General features: G+C 38.3%; 2 protein-coding genes across 10 annotated transcripts in view; one reads left to right on the plus strand and one right to left on the minus strand.

Moving 5' to 3' along the window:
• The first annotated feature begins 1,312 nt into the window (after positions 1–1,312).
• On the plus strand, positions 1,313–12,045 carry G6PC2 (glucose-6-phosphatase catalytic subunit 2). Of its 2 annotated transcripts, XM_066346077.1 has the most exons (5): positions 1,313–1,578; positions 2,229–2,338; positions 4,234–4,345; positions 7,535–7,650; positions 8,448–12,045. In XM_066346077.1, the coding sequence occupies exons 1-5, from the start codon at positions 1,361–1,363 to the stop codon at positions 8,957–8,959; spliced, it is 1,068 nt and encodes a 355-aa protein (XP_066202174.1). In that variant the 5' UTR covers positions 1,313–1,360; the 3' UTR covers positions 8,960–12,045. The 2 variants fall into 2 exon arrangements, with proteins under 2 accessions (XP_066202174.1, XP_066202175.1); XM_066346078.1 differs by lacking the exon at positions 7,535–7,650 and having other exon boundaries at positions 8,448–8,602.
• A 142-nt stretch (positions 12,046–12,187) lies between these two features.
• The window catches only part of ABCB11 (ATP binding cassette subfamily B member 11), a 134,075-nt gene continuing 124,989 nt past the window's right edge, over positions 12,188–21,273 (minus strand). For all 8 annotated transcript variants that reach the window (XM_066345347.1, XM_066345350.1, XM_066345351.1 and 5 more), the window contains one exon: positions 12,188–20,478. In XM_066345347.1, coding sequence (XP_066201444.1) covers positions 20,278–20,478 — 201 coding nt within the window. In that variant the 3' untranslated portion in view covers positions 12,188–20,277. The remainder of the gene's footprint in view (positions 20,479–21,273) is intronic.

Raw genomic sequence — 21,273 nt, forward strand, 5'->3', positions numbered from 1 at the left:
ACCAGCTTGGACCCAAGGTTGCTGGCTTGAGCAAGGGGTTACACAGTCTGCTGAAGGCCCAAGGTCAAGGCACATATGAGAAAGCAATCAATGAACAACTAAGGTGTCGCAACGACAAATTGATGATTGATGCTTCTCATTTCTCTCCGTTCCTGTCTGTCTGTCCCTATCTATCCCTCTCTCTGACTCTCTCTGTCTCTGTAAAAAAATAAAAAATAAAGGGCTAAATGATAAGGCAGGACTCCAAGAAAAGTTCAAAGAGATATTTATAGCATGGGAAGCCCTTTCCTAATGAAAGAGGCTGTGATTAGCCATGACAGTCATCTGAATGGTGCCTACCTCAACCCTCTGTCTCCTGGTGAGGCTTAATTGCTTTCACAGGAATCCTCACAGACGTAACCGAGCTCTCTAAACCCACAGTCTCACGTCTGACTTGGATCCAGAGCTCTCTTTGAGCTGCTCTTCTGTTTATTTCTAACCTTCATATTCTTTTTAGTGTGTCCCACATAATTCTACTGAACATTCTATTTTCAACAAACCATTTTCCTGATTGGGCCAAAGCCTTTTGAAGTCTATTCATGTCTTTCTCTCAGGTGAGCACTCCCCATTGCTCTCAACTGTATTTTCTAGTCAATACTAATATAACTCAGACCTAACACAGTTCTATTAGCAAAGTGATCTCCATCTCTGCTTTTTTACTTTATAATTAAAAAGCAACACATTTCCTTCTAGATCTCCTCTTTTCATTTATTTCCTTTTCTGTTCCATATATATCATTCTCTCTTCTAAGAAATAAAAATAAAATATTTTTATTTAAGAATCTGCGATCAGAAAGTAGTCTGTCCTAGCAAATACATTTTCCATGCCCAGATATTTACTTATCTGTTTTCCTCAAAGACACAATAAAATAGTCAGAGCCACAGTCTATTTTAAATTAAAATGCCTGGCTTTGAGGGCTATTTGACATGCAGTAATTATAACTGCATAGTCTTCTAGCCAAGCATAGAAATTGCTAATGTCTCTGCCCTTTAAGGAAATGAACTGTGCAAAAAATTTCAAACAAACACAATCCAACTGTTCACACAAAAGGGAGGTTGCATAAGAAATTCATTGTACCTCTACTCAAATTTCCTCTTGACTTGTCACAGATCAGCATGTACTTCACTTCTTTGGCTCCAATTAAAATTATAAACAGATGAGCTTTTCAGCAGATGAGGGCCGACGTGCCTTTTCCACAGATGGTTAACGTCACATGTTACAATAATGGCTGGACACGCCACAAGGGTACCATATAAAAATGGTGGGACTCAGAGCATTTCAGCTTCAATTGCTCTAGGTTTAGAACTGACTCTCTTTCAAGATGGATTTCCTTCATAAGAATGGAGTGCTCGTTATTCAGCATTTGCAGAAGGACTACCGAGCTTACTACAATTTTCTAAATTTTATGTCCAATGTTGGAGACCCCCGGAATACCTTTTCTATTTATTTTCCACTTTGGTTTCAACTTAATCAGACAGTTGGAACCAAGATGATATGGGTAGCAGTCATTGGGGATTGGTTCAATCTTATTTTTAAATGGTAAGACTTCTGTTTTGTTTCACTTTTCCTAATGTTTATTCTTAAATTTGTAGCTTTGGCATGATGATCACATTTTAGATGTGTGTGGTTTTATTTGGAAAATCTTCCAAACTTAACAGTTAACTTGTAACACAGATCATAAATAGAACTTACAAAAACCATTACAATACATACTTATATACAAATGTATATTTATATACAAATGTGTACTAATTTAAAAGTAAATTCTAAAACCCCGTAACACGTATGGTGTGATTAGCCAAGAAATTAGTTAAATGAGCAGCACCATACTAAACAGACTTTTGATTCCAGAGACCACTTTGATATTCTTAAAGCACCCAAAGCACCCACAGGATTTCCCCTACAAGGAAGAAAAGTCCCTATTTTTATTGAAAACTAGAATGCCCAAACCCCAAGTGACTATGTCATTCTCTATAATGAAAGATAAATGAGCACCCAAGTTCTTTTTATTTTAAATTTATTGTGTTGACATGGTTTCAAGAACTCAAGCTCTTTATCTTTCTTAATCATGAACTTTCCCTATCAACCCTCTGATTGAATCATTTTTGTAGGAGAAAATAGCCAGTCTCCAATGAAGTAATAGTTGTGTGTTTAAATATACCTGCATATTTATATTTATTCAAATACAGGATATTATTTGGTCATCGGCCATACTGGTGGGTCCAAGAAACTCAGATTTATTCAAATCACTCAAGTCCATGCCTTGAACAGTTTCCCACTACTTGCGAAACAGGTCCAGGTAAGCAATTATAGCAACCTCAAGTTACTAAAGATATTCCACCAGAGTCATTAAGTATGGTTAGCATCTAATAAGTGTGTGATATCATATAGAGTATTAAAGAAAATGCAGTGAGTGGAATGCTAAAGTTAATAAGCATGAAAATTTCTAGAGAGAAAGGAAAGAAGTTTTATGAATAATTAAATTTCATTGTGTAATTTGTAAAAGGGCACGTTAGAAGAATACTCCTTAAATACTTTTATATTTGGCACTTATTTTTTGGAAAAATGAAATGGTCTGATACTAAAACAAACAAAAAAGTTTAGCTAGAACAAATTGCCAACGAACTTTATTAAAATCCTAGAAATGCTAATTTATCTACTGCTGTGCAACTTTCAAAGTTATTATAGGTCTTCCAAAAATCTAATAAATGAAAAAAGAATAAACAAGTTTTTTTTTTTTTGTAAAAAAGGTAAGAATTTCCCAGTATTACTAGTGCAAGTAAATATATCTCTGATCAAAGAATGATTTCTTTAAAATTTCTTTTTTTCTCTTGTATATATAGCTTATAAGTAAATTTCTTGGGACATTTCTTTTTTTACTATAAGTAAGACTCTGTATGAGTGTAAAATTTTACCATGGAAGTTGGGTTTAAGACTATAAAGAGATTTTTTGAAATATAGATAAATAAAATGACATGTTGTTGGTTTAATTTATAAGGCTATATTATATTATACCTCACCATGGTTTGTTACATAGCAGAAAATTCATATGTGATATCCATTGAAACTAGTCCTGAATATAGTGAATGTGTAAGTTCTATTATAGTACTATAATTCTTTATATATCTGGCTTCCCCAGTAGACTGTGAACCATCGGGTCAGGAATGGTGTGTGCATTTATCTTTTTTTTTTTTTCATTTATCTTTGTAAAACCAATGTGGGATAGGTGGGTGGGTGGATGGATGAATGGATGGATGGATGGATGGATGAATGGATAACCTTTGAGACAATCAAAATGCTACTTTGTTTTATCCCAGCACTTCCCAGCATGTGTTTTATGTTATGAGACATTTTTGGGGATGGGGGGAAAAAGAGAGATATATTTGACCCTATATTCACTCCTTTAACCATATGAAAGCTCTAAAAATTCCTGCATAAGAAAGATATTTGAAAGAAATAGATTGCTACGAAATAGATTTATCTTTGTTTAACATAGTGGCTTTTTTTTTTCTTCAAAAAGAGATGTTTACCCTTCATGAATGTCCATTGGTAAACACTGAGGGAGAATGTCAAAGTAAAGTGATAAAAAACAATCCAGCTTCATGGGAAAGACATTCTGAGAGTAGAAAGACTACCTGTCTGCAGGCTTCTTCTGCTAATATTGATGCTCCTACAGCTTCTCTTCCATTCATAACAAGCTTCCATGGAATGGCAGGCCATAAGATAGGCATAGAGGTAGATGCTAGTGCATAGCAGTCAACTGGCAAATCAGACATAACAATGATATTCCTTACATGTTTGACTTTTCTGTCCTACACAAAAAACTGATTTAAGATTCAATACATGTACTTTATTTTTATCATCAATTAAAAACCATTAGATATAAACAATGAGAAGAGATACAGGAGATTTTGGTGCAACACACCCTGAGTTCCTAATTAGCTTTGAACATTTTAATTTCTGGAATTTGATGAACTTGAAAAATCTGGAAAAAAGTTTTGAAGTAGTGTTTTGAGAATCAATTTTTTTTTTTATTTTTACCTATGTTTAAACATTACATATAGCCTGCACCTTGTGGTTTTTTCCTGAGTCATTTGTAATTTTCATGGCTAACATGCTATTCTACTGTTCATTTTTTTATATCGATACACTGTTAACTACCTTTCAAATGTATTGACAACTTTGCTTTGGCAGGAAGTCCATCTGGTCATGCAATGGGCTCCTCGTGTGTCTGGTATGTCATGGTAACGGCTGCCCTGAGCCACACTGTCAGTCATATGGATAAGTCACCCACCACTCTACACAGGTCAGCTTTGCTCCAGTTTCTCTTACACTGGAATATAACAGTTTGAATGCCGAATGTCTTTTTTAAAATTCATTTTAGTATACTTTTTGTTGTTGAAATGTGCTTATTCCATTCTTTCATAACAAAAATAGCAAATGTGTAGAAAATGGATATTTTGCTTTAAGATAATGTCCTAATAAGCTCACAGCTATCACAACATTATAGGGTTGGAAATGTTTAATTGGTTGATGACTTTCTTAATATGCCTTTGGGTTTCCATAATATAATAATCACTTTGGTAGCTCATAAGTAAGTCATTTAAAATTATATAAGAAAATAATTTAGCATGTACATTTCCTTGCTTAACTAGAAACTTTGAGAATCATTATTCTCCTTGAATGCATCAATCAATTTAGTATAATTGTGCTTTTTTCTTTGACTTGCCAATGTTTCTGACATCAATAACATATTCTAGCTTTAAAGACCTTGCAATCATTTTAACTAAAAACATTCTAGAAGCAAACTTAAATTTGAATGTTAGTAGGTTTTGCCTGACCTGTGGTGGCGCAGTGGATAGAGCGTCGACCTGGACCGCTAAGGTCACCGGTTCAAAACCCTGCACTTGTCTGGTCAAGGCACATATGGGAGTTGATGCTTCCTGCTCCTCCCCACTTTGTCTCTCTTCTCTCTCTCTCTCTCTCTCTCTCTCTCTCTCTCTCTCTCACTCTTTGTCCTCTCTAGAATGAATAATAATAATAATAAAAGGCTTTATTGAATGTTAGTAAGTTTCATGTTGGTAGATTTATAATGTTTAAAAAGGCCTAGAAGTTTAATGTAAAATTATTCAAAATTTTAGTAGGAATTAAGCTATTTCCTTCTCTTCTTTCCTGAAATAATTTATCATTAAAACAATTCTGAGCATCACTTTAATCATAAATTGTTAGGCTACCTGAGATAAGATTTATCTATTAATTGGTTAAATAATACAATAATAAATGCCATGACATAAAATTTCTTTCAAAATAAAAAACTTCCAAGATCCATCATATATTTCACTTCTTAAAGTAGCATTGGCTTATATAAGAAATTACCAAAGGAATTTCTTATTCTAATAAAACTGTGACTTATATGTCTTAATATATTCATTATCCAAAACAACAGTAGGAAGTTGTGATTAAAGAAATTAGCATTTTCTATCCATACACCGTTTCTCAAAATAGGAATCTAGATAAGCCTCACCATCTTATAGGTTATTTCTTGCTTAATTTCCAAACCTGGAAATATATTTGTTTCTTCAAAAAAAATTCCTGCCTGACCGGGCGGTGGCGCAGTGGATAGAGCGTTAGACTGGAATGCGGAAGACCCAGGTTTGAGACCCGGAGGTCGCCAGCTTGAGCGTGGGCTCATCTGGTTTGAGCAAAGCTCACCAGTTTGGACCCAAGGTCCCAAGGTTGCTGGCTCAAGCAAGGGGTTACTCTGTCTGCTATAGTCCCACGGTCAAGGCACATATGAGAAAGCAATCAATGAACAATTAAGGTATTGCAACAAAAAACTGATGATTGATGCTTCTCATCTCTCTGTCTCTCTCTCTGTCTCTGTAAAAAAAAAAAAAATTCCGTAACTCTTTTTCAATTTCTAACACTGCAACATTCCTTCATCGATCAAAATTTTTTTAGTGCCTAATCTTTTTTATTTTTTTATTTTTCTGAAGCTGGAAACCGGGAGAGACAGTCAGACAGACTCCCGAATGCGCCCGACTGGGATCCACCTGGCACGCCCACTAGGGGGCGACGCTCTGCCCACCAGGGGGCGATGCTCTGCCCCTCCCAGCGTCGCTCTTTTGTGACCAGAGCCACTCCAGCGCCTGGGGCAGAGGCCAAGGAGCCATCCCCAGCGCCCGGGCCATCTTTGCTCCAATGGAGCTTCGCTGCGGGAGGGGAAGAGAGAGACAGAGAGGAAGGAGAGGAGGAGGGGTGGAGAAGCAGATGGGTGCTTCTCCTGTGTGCCCTGGCCGGGAATCGAACCCGGGACCTCTGCACGCCAGGCCGATGCTCTACCACTGAGCCAACCGGCCAGGGCCTAGTGCCTAATCTTGACCTCAATATTACCAAATCCTTCTTTATTCTTCTTCCATATAGATAGCCCCTACTGACTTCCTCTTTGGAAGTCTCTTTTATCTCTATTCCTTGGTCTGATTATTAGGAACAAACCATTGAGAACCTCTGAAAATTATTAGAATTCAATATTGCTAATTCTTTTTTATTAAAATAACAACCATTGCTTGGATTTTAATATTTTACAAGTTCAATTATTTTTTTCTAATTAAAAGTTTATAACCTAGGCCCTGGCCGGTTGGCTCAGTGGTAGAGCATCGGCCTGGCGTGCGGAAGTCCCGGGTTCGATTCCCAGCCAGGGCACATAGGAGAAGCGCCCATCTGCTTCTCCACACCTCCCCCTCTCCTTCCTCTCTATCTCTCTCCTTCCCTCCTGCAGCCAAGGCTCCATTGGAGCAAAGATGGCCCGGGCGCTGCGGATGGCTCTGTGGCCTCTGCCTCAGGCACTAGAATGGCTCTGGTTGCAACAGAGAGACACCCCGGATGGGCAGAGCATCGCCCCCTGGTAGGCGTGCCAGGTGGATCCCGGTCGGGCGCATGCAGGAGCCTGTCTGACTGCCTCCCCGTTTCCAGCTTCAGAAAAAAAAAAAAAGTTTATATCCTATAGATCAATTTCCTTTTTCCTTATTTTCTATATCTAGAAAACCAAGGACTCCTTTGAGAATCTGAAATTAAACCCAGTGAAAACTTGCCCTTGATAAAATGCTGATGTGCTTTTCATCAGAGTGGCAACAGCCTCTCCAGTGAGTTTTCTTCAAAGAAAGGTTGAGAGAGAGCAAAGAGGGAGCACACATGACAGGGAATAGAAGCATATATAATTCATTCTTCATTATTCTATTATTAGTAATTCCCCCTATCCATTAAAATAATTATTAGGATGTCAAATAGGCTTCCTTTTATTTCATTTATCGTAGAAACCTCTGTTAAAACTTTTCAAATCTTGTGGAGCACATGGAAAAACATTAAAAAAAGACTCTAGAATTATGATGTTATGTCAGACGATTCCTCTGAGAAAGGTCATCTGGTGTCATCCCCTAATTGTCTGAGCAATACAATGTCTTTGCATTTTACACTTGTATCTATTCTTCCATCGTAGACTGACCTGGTCATTTCTTTGGAGTCTTTTTTGGTTGATTCAAATCAGTGTCTGCATCTCCAGAGTATTCATAGCAACACATTTTCCTCATCAAGTTATTCTTGGCGTGATTGGTGGTAAATACGATCATTTATTTACCTTTGGTTGTGTCATTTGAAAGCTTTAGTGTCATGTGTTTTATGTTCTCAGATTCTTCCTGGTAGTCAATTCCCTGTTCTAGGTAATTCTGTGGAGCCACTTTTGCCCTGGGAGCTTAAATGGGTCAACACAGCTCTCAAACCCTTCCTGTACACAATGGCACAGTCTCAGTTAATGGTATGAATGTTAACCTCTTAGTGAGATGGGCTTCCCTGAAGTGTGACTAGAGCTAAGTCCAACTCCCAAACCACCCCCTCAGACAGCCTGCTTTTGTCTTGGTTTGGAGGCCTTAATAATGGCCTTCCAACCTGCACACCATGCCACTCTCTTTCTGAAACACCTGAAGTGATTATCACATGATTATGCACTTCATTTAGCAGCTGCTTTGTATTCCTGAAGAGACATTCATCACGACTGAGTTTCTTCCATTCAGCTCTGCGTGCTTTTTAAAGGCTAAGTTAACTGGCTATGGCAATTGAAATATTAATTACAAGCACCTAGCTTAGTGCTCTGCCTATAAAGTGGGTTGTTACTCAGAGCTGTGGATTCCTGAAAGATCCCTCTGTCCTAATATATATAGATGGTGAAAAGACCATGGCTCAAGTATGTGTGTTTAGATACTGCTTTAAGAAAGACCTTGGAAAGTAGATAGAACCTAGGTGTCTAAAGCCCTTTATCATTGAAAACTACGGCTAGGTTCTTTAATGCAGGGAGAATGATTCCCTGGGAGCTCAAGGGCACATTGTCACCTTCAGTGTCTCTTTCTAATCCCCAGGCATGCTTGTGGCAGAGGCCTTTGAACACACTCCAGGTATCCAAACAGCCAGCCTGAGCACGTACCTGAAGACCAACCTCTTCCTCTTCCTGTTTGCACTTGGCTTTTACCTGCTCCTCAGACTGCTTGACATTGACCTGCTGTGGTCTGTGCCCATAGCCAAGAAGTGGTGTGCCAACCCTGACTGGATCCACATTGACACTACGCCTTTTGCTGGACTTGTGAGAAACCTTGGAGTCCTCTTTGGCTTGGGCTTTGCAATCAACTCAGAGATGTTCCTCAGGAGCTGCCGAGGGGAGAACGGCTACAAGCTGAGCTTCCGACTGCTCTGTGTTATGGCCTCCTTGACCACACTACAGCTCTACCATTTCATCAAGATCCCCACTCACACAGAGCATTTATTTTACGTGCTGTCTTTCTGTAAAAGTGCATCCATCCCACTGACTGTGGTTGCTCTGATTCCCTATTGCATTCATATGTTAATGAAACCAAGTGAAAAGAAGATTAATTAGAATTGTATAGGGTTAGTGCTCTGTGGTCCCAGAATGACTGTCTTCACATCTTCCGGTAGAACCATAGAGCAGGGAGAGACTGAGGCTTCCAATCAGAGGGCACAAAATGGCGGCCAAAGGCCCCATCCCACCCTCACGTATGTTTAGTTTGGCCTTCACAGTGGTCTCTCTCTCTCTTTCTCTCTCTCTCTATTTTGTTAGTTGTCAACTTTTAAAAAACAAGCATGTTTGACATAAAAATCTAAATTTCTCTATTTTCTTGAAAAATCTGATGATATCGCAATAGAGTGTCTGTATTCCCACCAAGAGATAGTTGACTGTGGCCCAGCAGGAGACAGGCAGTATCCAAGTATCCACTCCTCACAGTCTTCAGCACGCCAACGGAAACCCCAGTACAGAAACCTTTATCATCTTCAGATGCTCTGGCTCTTGTGGGCCTTTTAGTGGCAGTCAGTTCTAGCTTCCCTGGATTTCAGATAAGGAAATGGAGGTTGAGTCAGATAAAAGAACTCACGGTTGTTACACTACCATCAGAACAGGAATTAGAACTCAAAGTCTTCTGATGTATATTTTCTTTACGTTTTGTTTCTTCCTTTTCAAGAGGTAATAATTTGTAAGAGTTTATGTATATTCTATGACAATACTATAGAAAGCAGCTATTTTTGAAAAAATTACATTAAAATGCCACATTCTCTTTGACTTACACCATGCAGGGGGCCATTGATGGCTCTAGATATGGACACATATTCAGGGGAAGAAACAAGCCAGGCAACCACAGACTTGAACCTCTGTGCAACTCCTGGCCGTGTTTTATGGTACTGATTTCTAATATTTCAGTAAATGCTGCTGAAGATCCTCCACCTAGAACGTTACTGACCCCTAAAAGGCTTAACTCTGTACTGTGATATCCTTATGCTTTACCTTTAGGAAACAATTTTTCAAAACTATGGAAATCTGCCTTGAAGAAGGTCATGCTCCAACCAGGAAAACTACTAAATGTTTATAGCTGTTAGCTGGGTTAACCTCTGTGTATCCTGAACTGTGATTAAAATCTACAGGTTTACTTTAGAAAATTATTATTGTTGAAATATTAATATTATACTAAGAATTTCTCAGTAAGGTGTTTTTTCTTCTCTCATTGGACCTAGTAATTCTGGGCTATAAGTTAATAACTATTATTTCAATCAAGTACATTTTGAATCCGATTTTGCTATCTCAGTGACCTGTAATTTACCATAATGTTTCATGTAACTCTTTTCAAGGATATCAATACATGATTTATTTTAGATAATGACATGTTAAATAATCCATAAATGTTTATGAACATATAACAGTTTAAACAAGTGCTATTTTAAAAAATATTAATGGAGGATAACAAAACCTCTAACATACAAAACTCATTGGTTCATTTCTAGATGTGCTTAGAGATGCTTTTACAAAATTCACTTAACAGCTTTCTTTTTCAAAGGTAACTAAGCTAAGGTATGTAGAAATATTTTTTTTTTAAATTTATCTCTTTTCCAATTACTGTTTTTATACAATATTATTTTCTATTAGTTTCAGGTGTACAGTATAATTGTTAGACAATCATATACTTTACAAAGTGTTCATCCTAATATTTATCTAGTACTCACCTGGCATCATACATAGTTATTATAATATTATTGACTATATGTCCTATGCTGTACTGAAGAAACATAAGAATGAAATTTGTCTCATGTTGATGAAACATTGGGAGTGAAAGAGAGAATGATTCTTAATGTGTGACTTTTGTTCATTGGTTCAATCCTCCCAGCTGGAGAGACCTTAGAAAGTCACTTCAATCCTTCTGCGCTTTATGATGCCCTTGCCTCATCACATATTCTTCTGCACTTGTCAGAGATATCATTCCTGTCTGACGGCTCTTTCTGAAAGTTTCATTTGGAATGAGTAATGTTAATATTGTAGAACGTTCCATCCTGGCCCTGGCCAGCTGGCTCAGTAATAAAACGTCAGCCCGGTGTGTGGAAGTCCCAGGTTCGATTCCCGGCCAGGGCACAAAGGAGAAGCAACCATCTGTTCTCCACCCTTCCCCCTCTCCTCTCTCTCTGTCTCTTTCTTCCCCTCCTGCAGCCAAGGCTGCATTGGAGCAAAGTTGGCCCGGGCACTGAGGATGGTTCCATGGCCTCTGCCTCAGGCAGTAGAATGGCTCCATTTGCAGCCAAGCAATGCCCCAGATGGGCCGAGCATCGCCCCCTGGTGGGCATGCCAGGTGGATCGTGGTAAGGCACATGCAGGAGTCTGTCTCTCTACCTCCTCACTTCTCACTTCAGAAAAATACCAAAATAATAATAATAATAATGTTCTATCCCAATACAGTCTCAGCCAGTCTTACCAAAGCCTGAAGAAGCCAGGGCATTAATAGCCAAGGAATTCTGCTACAATGCCTGACTCCATCATAAATTCCTTCTCAGTTGTCTCAGTCACCCACAGTGAGCCTTCACAGTGGTCTGTTGGATGATACGTGATCCTCATAAGGGAAATGTAATGAGGTATGGGCTCATTTTCTATAATTAATTCCCACCAACTCTACCCTTACCTGCCATAAAGCCCAGCATCCCTCTAGTTGAAGTCTCCTGGAGGGATTTATCTGTCGGCAAATGGCTTTTGCAGTTGAAATGGCTTAGGCAGCAAGAGGAACAGCTTCTCACAGCCTTGGAGAAAATGTCTGCTTTTAATAAGGATGGAAAAAACTCTTCTGCTTCCAATTAATTTGCCAAAAGTAAGTGGAATTAAGTTCATTTGACTTGCTGTTACCACATCCATATTTTCAAAATGTCTAGACACTTACATATTCAGAAGAAAAATGTCAATGTCATGAGCTTTCAGGATGAGAAAATTCTAAACAAGTGACTTGAGAAACTGTCCAGTCAAACATATATTTGAAAAGAAATACAAAGGAATTTATTATTGCTGAAACTAGCTATCAAAAACAGTGTTGAATCCCTTTCCTTTGACAACCTAGTGATTGAACATCTGTTTTAAAAGGTTAATTTGGTGTCTTCTTTGGATCAATTTCAATAAAACAGAAAGGTGATTAAAAATTATTTTAAGATGCCCTTGAAACTCAAAATTGTATCTCTAAATGTTTGATATTTGTTCCAAATCTGCAAATAAACCCAAGGTCAAATTGACAGATATATATATATATATATATATATATATATATATATATATATATATATATAAACCTTGATATAAAAGAAAGTAAAAAACTTGACTTTAAATATGATTGATTTCTTGAGTATATTAAAACTATATATTTCAGCACTTGTTAATTGGACTTTTTACATTGATAGAGGTATTCTGTATCTGTGCTGTCCAAAACTGTAGTCTATAGCCACAAGCAGATACTGAGGAATTGCCTTTAACATTTTTATTTACTTTTAATTCATTTAAGTTTAAATAACCATGTATGTTTTAGTGGCTACTGAATTGGATAGCACAGATCAAGTCCCACTGTGCTTTTCTCTGAAGAAAAAAAAAGTATTTAAAAAAACATTGTCGGCCCTAGCCAGTTGGCTCAGTGGTAGAGCGTTGGCCTGGTGTGCAGGAGTCCCAGGTTCGATTCCCGGCCAGGGCACACAGGAGAAGCACCCATCTGCTTCTCCACCCCTCCCCCTCTCCTTCCTCTCTGTCTCTCTCTTCCCCTCCCGCAGCCAAGGCTCCATTGGAGCAAAGTTGGCTCGGGCGCTGAGAATGGCTCTGTGGCCTCTGCCTCAGGTGCTAGAATGGCTCTGGTTGCAACAGAGCAACGCCCCAGATGGGCAGAGCATCACCCCCTGGTGGGCATGCCGGGTGGATCCCGGTCGGGCACATGTGGGAGTCTGTCTGACTGCCTCCCCGTTTCCAACTTCAGAAAAATACAAAAAATAAAATAAAATTGTCACCTATGCCACATTTCTGTGAGACAGCATGAATCAGTATCAACTGCTTTATTTTATATAAAAAAATTCATTTGTTGGCAGAAAATGAACAAAGTATGCTTATCCAGCCCAACGATCTTTTGATTAACCCAAAGATATTATTTTCTAGATGGAAAAATAATAGTGGTGATGGGTAAATACCATTGTGATCTTTCTACATTCATAAGAAAAAATTAACTTGTGTGGTAGCTGACACTAAATGTCTCTGGTGCTTGAAGGATTACAGTGACTATAAAACTTAGCAGTAGGCTCTGATGTGTTTTTTAGGGAGACCCTATCCAGAGATAGGATTCTCTCCCTATGCAGCTCCCTGCTCTCTTCCTCTGTCCTGTGAGCTCTAGCCGCCCTGGTCTCCAGGGACGCAGAGCTCTGTTGCCTTACATCAGAGTGTTTGGGGACCGCTTCTTGTGCCACGTCCTAGAAACACTCGCAGGGCCACAAGACTAGGTGAAGTCTTACCCAATGGTTTTGACCACTTTCTGGAGAGCTGGATGACTTTGTGACCAAGTTCTCCTGCTTGTTTGTGTCTACCACACCTGCATGCTAGACACCAGTAGTTCTGTGCTTATTAAGAAACTGTTCAAGCCTTGCCTGTGGTGGCGCAGTGGATAAAGCGTCGACCTGGAATGCTAAGGTCACAGGTTCAAAACCCTGGGCTTGCCCGGTCAAGGCACATATGAGAGTTGCTGCTTTCTGCTTTTCCCACCCTCTCCCCCACCCCCCGGCTCTCTAAAGATAATATAAAAAGAAAGAAAGAAACTGTTTGAAAAATAATTTCAAATGCCCAGCTGCATGTGAAGATGTTGTCCTCATTGACTGGCTGTCCTGGTCACTCTGGAATTGCAAACAGCTTTCTGGATGAGTACCTGGACCTCAGTGTCTCCAGGAAACTAAGGTGGTGTTTCTAGTTTTTTCCTGTCCCCGTACTTTTAATTATTTCCAATGCTGATTTCACACTAAGGTGATGTTGTGCTAATTCTTAATTTTTTTAAAAAAAGACATGATTTTTTTTTATTTAAAAAAATGTTAATAGAAAGCTCTATAAGAAGTAACAACTGTGGAAACTTCTGCCAAACGACAACTTGTAGGAAAATTCCAATAATTAGAAGTGCTTCATTCTAGCTCGGCAAAGGACAAATGAAGTCTTTGTCAAATTTGAGACTGGTTTGATGTGGCATACTAAATACTGTCTCTGCTGTTCTTTGATGGAGATCATAGTAATGACAGGAGAAATCACATCTCATTTCTTCTGGTGGCACAGAAGTGATTTTTCTCAGGGAAGGAGAAAATTCAAAGATTGAGGTTATGAAGGTTCAGCATAAAGCTGATTAATTATTTTCTGTTTTGAATTTAAAAATTTTTTAGAGTCTTTTCTTTGCTTCTAACATTTTGACATGTAATTTCTGAAAAGAATCTGTTCTCAGTTCATAAAACTGTGATGGGTCCCCAGAGAATCCTATGCGCAGTCGGAGCTGCCAGGACAGAGCTGGTAAGGAGCCGCGGAGGGCAGCGGCAGTGGACCCGCGGAGCGGGCTCTGCGGCTCAGACCAGGCGCTGCCAAGAGGAGCATTCGCTCTACCAGCACCTCTCCCGTTGCAGGCGTTGCCCAGGCGAGGGCAGAAACCACTTCCCTGGGGTGATAGGCATACTCTGCAGAAGGAGCTGGCCACAGGTGCGTCTGCAGAAGAAATGCAGAACTAACCAAGAGCTGCTTTTCTCCTCTAGTTCTCACCTGCCCTTGCACACCAGCTGGGCCAATCACGCTCTTTCCGGAACTCAGCCTGTGTCTTATGGGCAGCATTGGCCAGATTGTCATCCTTGCTCACACATCCTGCCACGAGCGGGAGGTGTTTTCTAAGGGCGGACACTGCATTCACCCATCACTGCCTTTCACAGACAATCTACCCTTGGCCGCAAGCTTCCTAGTTCCATGTTCAAGGCATCTGACCCTTGAGATCGCTCTTTTTGCAGAATCATTCCAAACTCTGCCTTTTAACAATTCTTTTTTGAATGAAAGAAATGTTGGAGACCCTGCTATCTCTCTAAATAGAGATTGCATTGTCTTAATAAAGGAAAAGTAAATGTATCCATCTAAGTTTGTGAGATTTTATTGTGCACCATATTCTTTTAGCACTGGAATGTTGTTGCTCTGCTCATGTTGACCAATAAAGAGGTGGTACCACACGTCCCTGTGTGTATTCCAAAGGGTGTCAGAAACAAGGGGGCAGGTGCTAACAAATTTAGGAACAGGTAAATATACAAAAGACTTCATGGAGTTTGACAGCAAGCATTTGGGTCCAGATTCATCAGGACGGGCTTCTAGTTTATCTCTGCATGTGACCACATCTAACCACTGTGATGCTGGGAGGCCGTTAAATGTTGGTGAGTTCAGTTATCTAATTTCTGAAACTGGGACCTTACAGTGGGCTGAGGATGGAAGGCTCACTCAAGCTGTGGCATTCTGCAACTCTGAGAGTCTCATCAAGGGAAAGGGAAGAAGAGCCAGAGCATATTGAATTTTACTTCCATGCAACGAATAAGGCTGTAAATTCTAAAGAGGACTCTATCTTGTAATGTGCTTTTTAATAAAGTTTTAGATTTATATAATACATTTCAGTCTTTTAAAATATTTTATTCCTATGAGAATCTGAACTTTATAGCTGTGAAAAGAGATTCATGAAGACATGAAATGATGTAACTAATGTTATAGGACAAAATTATTAATATGAGAACATTCATAAACTTTCTGTTCACCTATCTTACATAAGTACATTTAATTATACTAAATTACCAGCTCCATTTTCCCTTTCTTAACACCGTAAAGAGAAACATCTTCTTGCTGGAAGAGATACTAAGGGGCTATATATATATAATAACAGGCTGAGTGAGAAGAAGAGGAGAAGTCTGCTCTGTGGGAAGGGAGTGGGAGGTGCCTACCCAACTGCATTGTGTGAAGGCAGTGACTAGAAATTTGAATATCATTTAAGTAAGTTTATTGTGGACTAATTATGGATCTCTCAAAGACATCAAGATAAAATTTACTCTTTAATTATTCATGGTTATTGTTATGTGCTTCTTGAGTGTAGCAAACTGTAACTACAAATTATATGACACCAACATTTTTGAGGGTGGCTATACGAAATGAAAACTAGAGATTCAGTTCCAAATAGTTTCTAAGATCTGTTCAGGCTCAAATAGGGCCCCTTCTGTCAATGCTTTTATTTCTAATCCCCCTTCCACCCACCTGACAAATACTTGTTAAAATCATTTAGGTGCTAGATATGCAAGGGGCGACTTTGATCTAGACCTTTCCCTTGGGAAGATCCCCAGAGGTTCCATGCTTACCTTCTGCAACTGTGAGTGGACACCAGGGCTACCTCTGGCCTGTGGAATTAGGATTGAATTGAGACTACACCTACCTACAGGTTAGCTGGAAACATTATTCCCCATCTCTCCTAACCCACCCTATTTCAAATTCATTCTCTTCTTGAATCACTTTCTTTTCAACTCTGGGTATATCTTTCCAATGGAGTTCAGATTATTCCCAGTCTAATACTAATTTTATCATATGAGAGGATGAGAAAGCATAATCCAAAACACCAAGTCCCCAAGGAAAAGCCTCCTTCACTTAAAGCATAAAAGCATATACAAGAAATGTTCCTGGAAAACCACTAGGATGAGCTGTGGGGACTTCCATACAGTTGCATCTCCTTGTCATAGCAGTGACATTTGCAAAAAAGACTGACTAATTTCTTCTTTCAATCAGTATTTTTGGAAAATGTTTAGATGTAAAAGACATATTTTAAAGTAATTTAAACACACATCAATAATTCAACATTGCATTATTTTCTTTATAGTTAGTTATGTTTCAGCTTCTTATTAATAAAAATCTAACTGTGTCTATTAAGATTGTGTTAATCCAAAAGTAAGAACAACAACAACAAAAAAAATGACTTCAGGGTTAAACAAGTGAGAGGTATCTTTTTCTCATGCAATAGGATGGCTGAAGGTAGGCAGCCCAGGCTGAAGCAGCTTCTCAAGAATGTGCAGCAATCGGGTTTAATTTGTCTTCCTGCTCTGCCATTCATGGTCAAGTTCATGGCTACTTTGCATTAAGGAACAAAGAAGGAAAACAGATTTTCCTTGAGCCAGGCTTTATCTGAGAAGGGTCAGCCTCCATATAGACTTGTGCCTTTATTTCATTGAACAAAACAGTGTCACATGGCCTCCTTTAAATGCAAGGAAGTCTGGGAAGTTGACTACTTTACTTTCCAGCCTCTGTAATAGAGGCAAGCAAGAGAAAGAGATGCAGGATTGGGTGTCAAGCGAGCTTACCTATGATGCCTGCCATAGTGACTTCTCATAGATACAACAATGAATGCAACTCTTGGCTGCATTCTTCCCCTGCAGCCTACTGGATGGTTTCACAGTAACATACTAAGATTATAAAGGCAGAATGCTTTCTGAATTATAAAATGCTTTGTGAATGTTGTCTTGAAGTATATTTAAATGATTCATTGAATTTTCAACATCCTAAGAATTTTATGGAAACATGCTTATCTTTGACTTTGATTCCATACTTGATATATTAGAAATATATATTCTCAACCAATATGATAGCACCTTTTTTCTTTTTTCAGTAATTATTCTTAATAATTGTAGAAACTGTTCTGAGTCAACTTAGGTGAACATTTCCCTTTTTATTTTCACCTATTCTGTTTCTCACATATTTATTTCCTTGTAGCTGAGAGTAGAAGCTGTACCTGAATTACAAACAGGAGGGAATTACCAATTCACCAGCTGTCTATGTGTTCTTCTTCCTTAATCTACTGTACACTTTGTCCAAGTGCTGATTTATTGCGTTGAGTGGTTACATCCAGACAGCTATATGCCAATCATGTGTACCCTGATTACTCATTATGAGCCTTAGGATACCAGGCAGCTCACTAATGAGCACATTATACTGCTGGCCAGTGCCAATTAGGGGATAATCATGTGCACTGCTTTATTTACAGTCCATCCATTTAAATTAATTGGGCATTTAATTGAACACTGTGTGAAAGAAATTGGAATTGGGTTTCTAAGTTTGTTAAGTTACTTTCATCTCTTACAGGTAGGTGAGATTATTCACTTGATCTGGAAATTTAAAGCAAATATAAATGGACATAATGCTTATTTTATAGTGGCACATACACATATGTGCATTTATTTCAAAATGAATCTGAAAATAGCAATAAAATCTGTAATTTTTTAATCTCCACTGACATCCTTGTGTGACCTGATTACAGAGAGAGTTTAAATGTGTAAAAGATATTAATAAATCCAACCCTTAGTTGGAAATATGAGGTGGGATCTTAAACCAAAATGATGAGAATGTTCTGATATTTTCTTAGGATAGAAAATTTACATTTAATTTATGAATAAATATGTGGCAAACCATACCTAATTATGATCCGATATATTTTTCTTTTTCAGGATATAGCATCAAAATATTTCAGGATCTACATTTTTAAATTAGTGGAGTTTTTTTTGTTTTGTTTGTTTGTTTTTAGTGAAAGAGAGAGGGAGGGACAGTCAGGGACAAGCAGGCAGGAAGGGAGAGAGATGAGGAGCATCTACTCTTCATTGCAGTTCCTTAGCTGTTCATTGATTGCTTACTTATATGTGCCTTGATGGGGGGCTCCAGCTGAGCTAGTGACTCCTTGCTCAAGCCAGTGACCTTGGGCTCAAGTCAGTGACCTTTGGGCTCAAGCCAGCAACAATGTGGTCATGTATATGAACCCGTGCTCAAGTCAGCGACTTTGGGGCTTTGAACCTGGGTCCTCAGCGTCCCAAGACAATGCTCCATCCACTGCACGCTTAAATGAGTGCCTAAAATGGCATGCATAAATACACCACTAAATTCAAAGTGTCTTTTCATTGAACTAATTTCCTTAAAGCACATGTGGAATAGACAGAGTAATTATATGAAAATGTTTCTAGACAAAAGAATCTACAGGCCTACTCTTCTGCCTTTGTTTTGTTTGTTTTTTGTTTTTCAAATAGTGACATTTCTAGTTTGTGGGTATCTGTGTCTGCAATTTTGAGAAATGCAGAGGGTACCTTCCCAAAATAAGTTGGAAGGTGTGCTCCTCCAACTATTCATAAGAATACTTCATAGGAAAAAAATCATAAATTATTTGGAACTAAATTTATTTTGGAAAGAGGACAACAGGAGAATTAGATAATAAGACAGTTTTTAAAGTTATATTCTGTTATACTAAACAATATTAATTCTTTCCCTTTGGTTAACTCAACTCAAACAGGTGAATATAAAAAAAAAGGAATGATGTAAAGACTTTTAATCACTCTGATATGTGTCAATATGATTCTATTTGTAACTTCTAGCATCATGATGTCTAGTTTTACCAAAGTTTATCTTTAGTCCAAATGATCTTATCTAAACAAATTTTCCAAAGTTTCTGAGTACAGTATAAAGACACATTTCAGGGGAGAAGCTGGGCTTATGTTTTTATATGATACAAACCATAAAGGAACAACTGAGGCTCAGACCAGGAAATACATGAACTTGAATTCTTTAACCCTATCTGTTTGATAGAGTAGCTTCTAGCCACATGTTGCTAATGGGAACTTGATATTTGGCTAGTCTAAACTGAGATATGCAGTAAGTGTAAATTCACATTAATGTTTGAATATTTAATATGATAAAATAATTTTAAATATTAATAATTTTTATATTGATTTCATGTTGTAGTGATCATATTTTGGATTTATCGGGTTAAATTATTAACATTCATTTTACATGTTTTCTTTTTCTTTCTTTAATGTAACTAGAAAACTTTAAAGTACCTATGTGCCTCTTCTTAGTGGATCATATTATGCTTTGATTCAGAGGCACTGCTCTATCCTAGTGAGAAGAATGAACATTTTTTCCACTCTTAATGTCTTGGAACTGACAAATTATGGGCTCAAAATGAAAAAACAAAACTAAAAAAAAACACCTTCTCTGGCCCTTAAGGAGTTCAAAGTCTCATGTACAAGACTCCTCGCTAATTCCCACATAGCAATGGGGACTGACTCCGGCATGAGAACGCACTGGGTGATGCTCGAGAAGCTGCTAGACATTGACTTTCACTCACTCACACTGGATGTGGTTTCTTTCACTTTCCATACACAGACATTTAAAACTAAATTATTATTGAAGGTCATTAGAAATTATCTTGGATCCCAATGTATGACAATGTGTGTAAAACCAGAATGAACATAATTCTCCTTAAAGAAAAAAAATACATAATAAGAAGCCATGCACTCTTATATTGGTACATCATCTTTGCATGAAGTTCTTGAGTCAGGTTAACTAATGGGGGCTCCTGTGGTGACCAATTTGTAGTAGGCTCCTTTCTGGGCCATCAGTTCTTTATGGGTCCCCTTTTCAATCACTGTCCCCTGTGACACAACAGCAATGATATCTGAGTTCTGGATGGTGGACAAACGGTGGGCAATGACAACACAGGTCCGACCTTCTCTGGCTTTGTCCAGGGCAACCTGCACCGTCTGCAAAGAAAAGATGGAAAGTTGACGCAAAGGTGCATGCTTGTTCCCCAGCCCGCCACTGCAAGAGTCCTGTTTAATACCACCCGAGTAACATTTCTACAGCCGAAGGTTAAACCCAAAGGCTTGATGTAAAATAAATATTTGCTAAACATAGTGCATCAATGATTTGAATTGTAGTCCACAGGCTGAGAAATTTCAGTGAAGCAAGAATGAACCAGAGTAGGAGGTCATTATGTAATTTCAAAATACCGGATGGCCTCATTTGCTAAAATGAAACTAAGGAAACAAGGTAAGGTGGCAGTCACTGATCATTCCTGAGCTTTTTCTTTCTTGAGGACATTTTAGCTGTCTCCGGTATGGAAACTTGGTTTTTAAGGAGTTTATAAATGGTCCACTTTATAATTGGTTTTACTCAATTGCATTTCCTTTCATGCAAACTGCACATTAGATACTTCCTCTGGCTTTGTGTTGTATGCTGCCCACCTGCTCCAACTTGACTTTAGATCTGTAAAAACTGAAATGCCCAACAGATGACCTGGATTATTTTACTTTAATAAAGCTAATTATTTTCCCTTGAAAAATGTCATTCTTCCTAGGGAATCATCAAAACATTTTTTAAAGTTAAGATTTTTTTTTTTTACTCGAAGCAATCTTATTGTAAATCATTTTCTCTAGATCATTGTCCTTTGGCTCCATAGAATTGGCAATTTCTACTGGTAATGAATCAGAAAATTGAAAATAGTGCCATTTTATAAGGACAAATAGAACAGAAAAAGACTCATTTATAATGATCTA

The sequence above is a fragment of the Saccopteryx leptura genome, chromosome 7, assembly GCF_036850995.1.
Source record: "Saccopteryx leptura isolate mSacLep1 chromosome 7, mSacLep1_pri_phased_curated, whole genome shotgun sequence".
Classification (NCBI taxonomy): domain Eukaryota; kingdom Metazoa; phylum Chordata; class Mammalia; order Chiroptera; family Emballonuridae; genus Saccopteryx; species Saccopteryx leptura.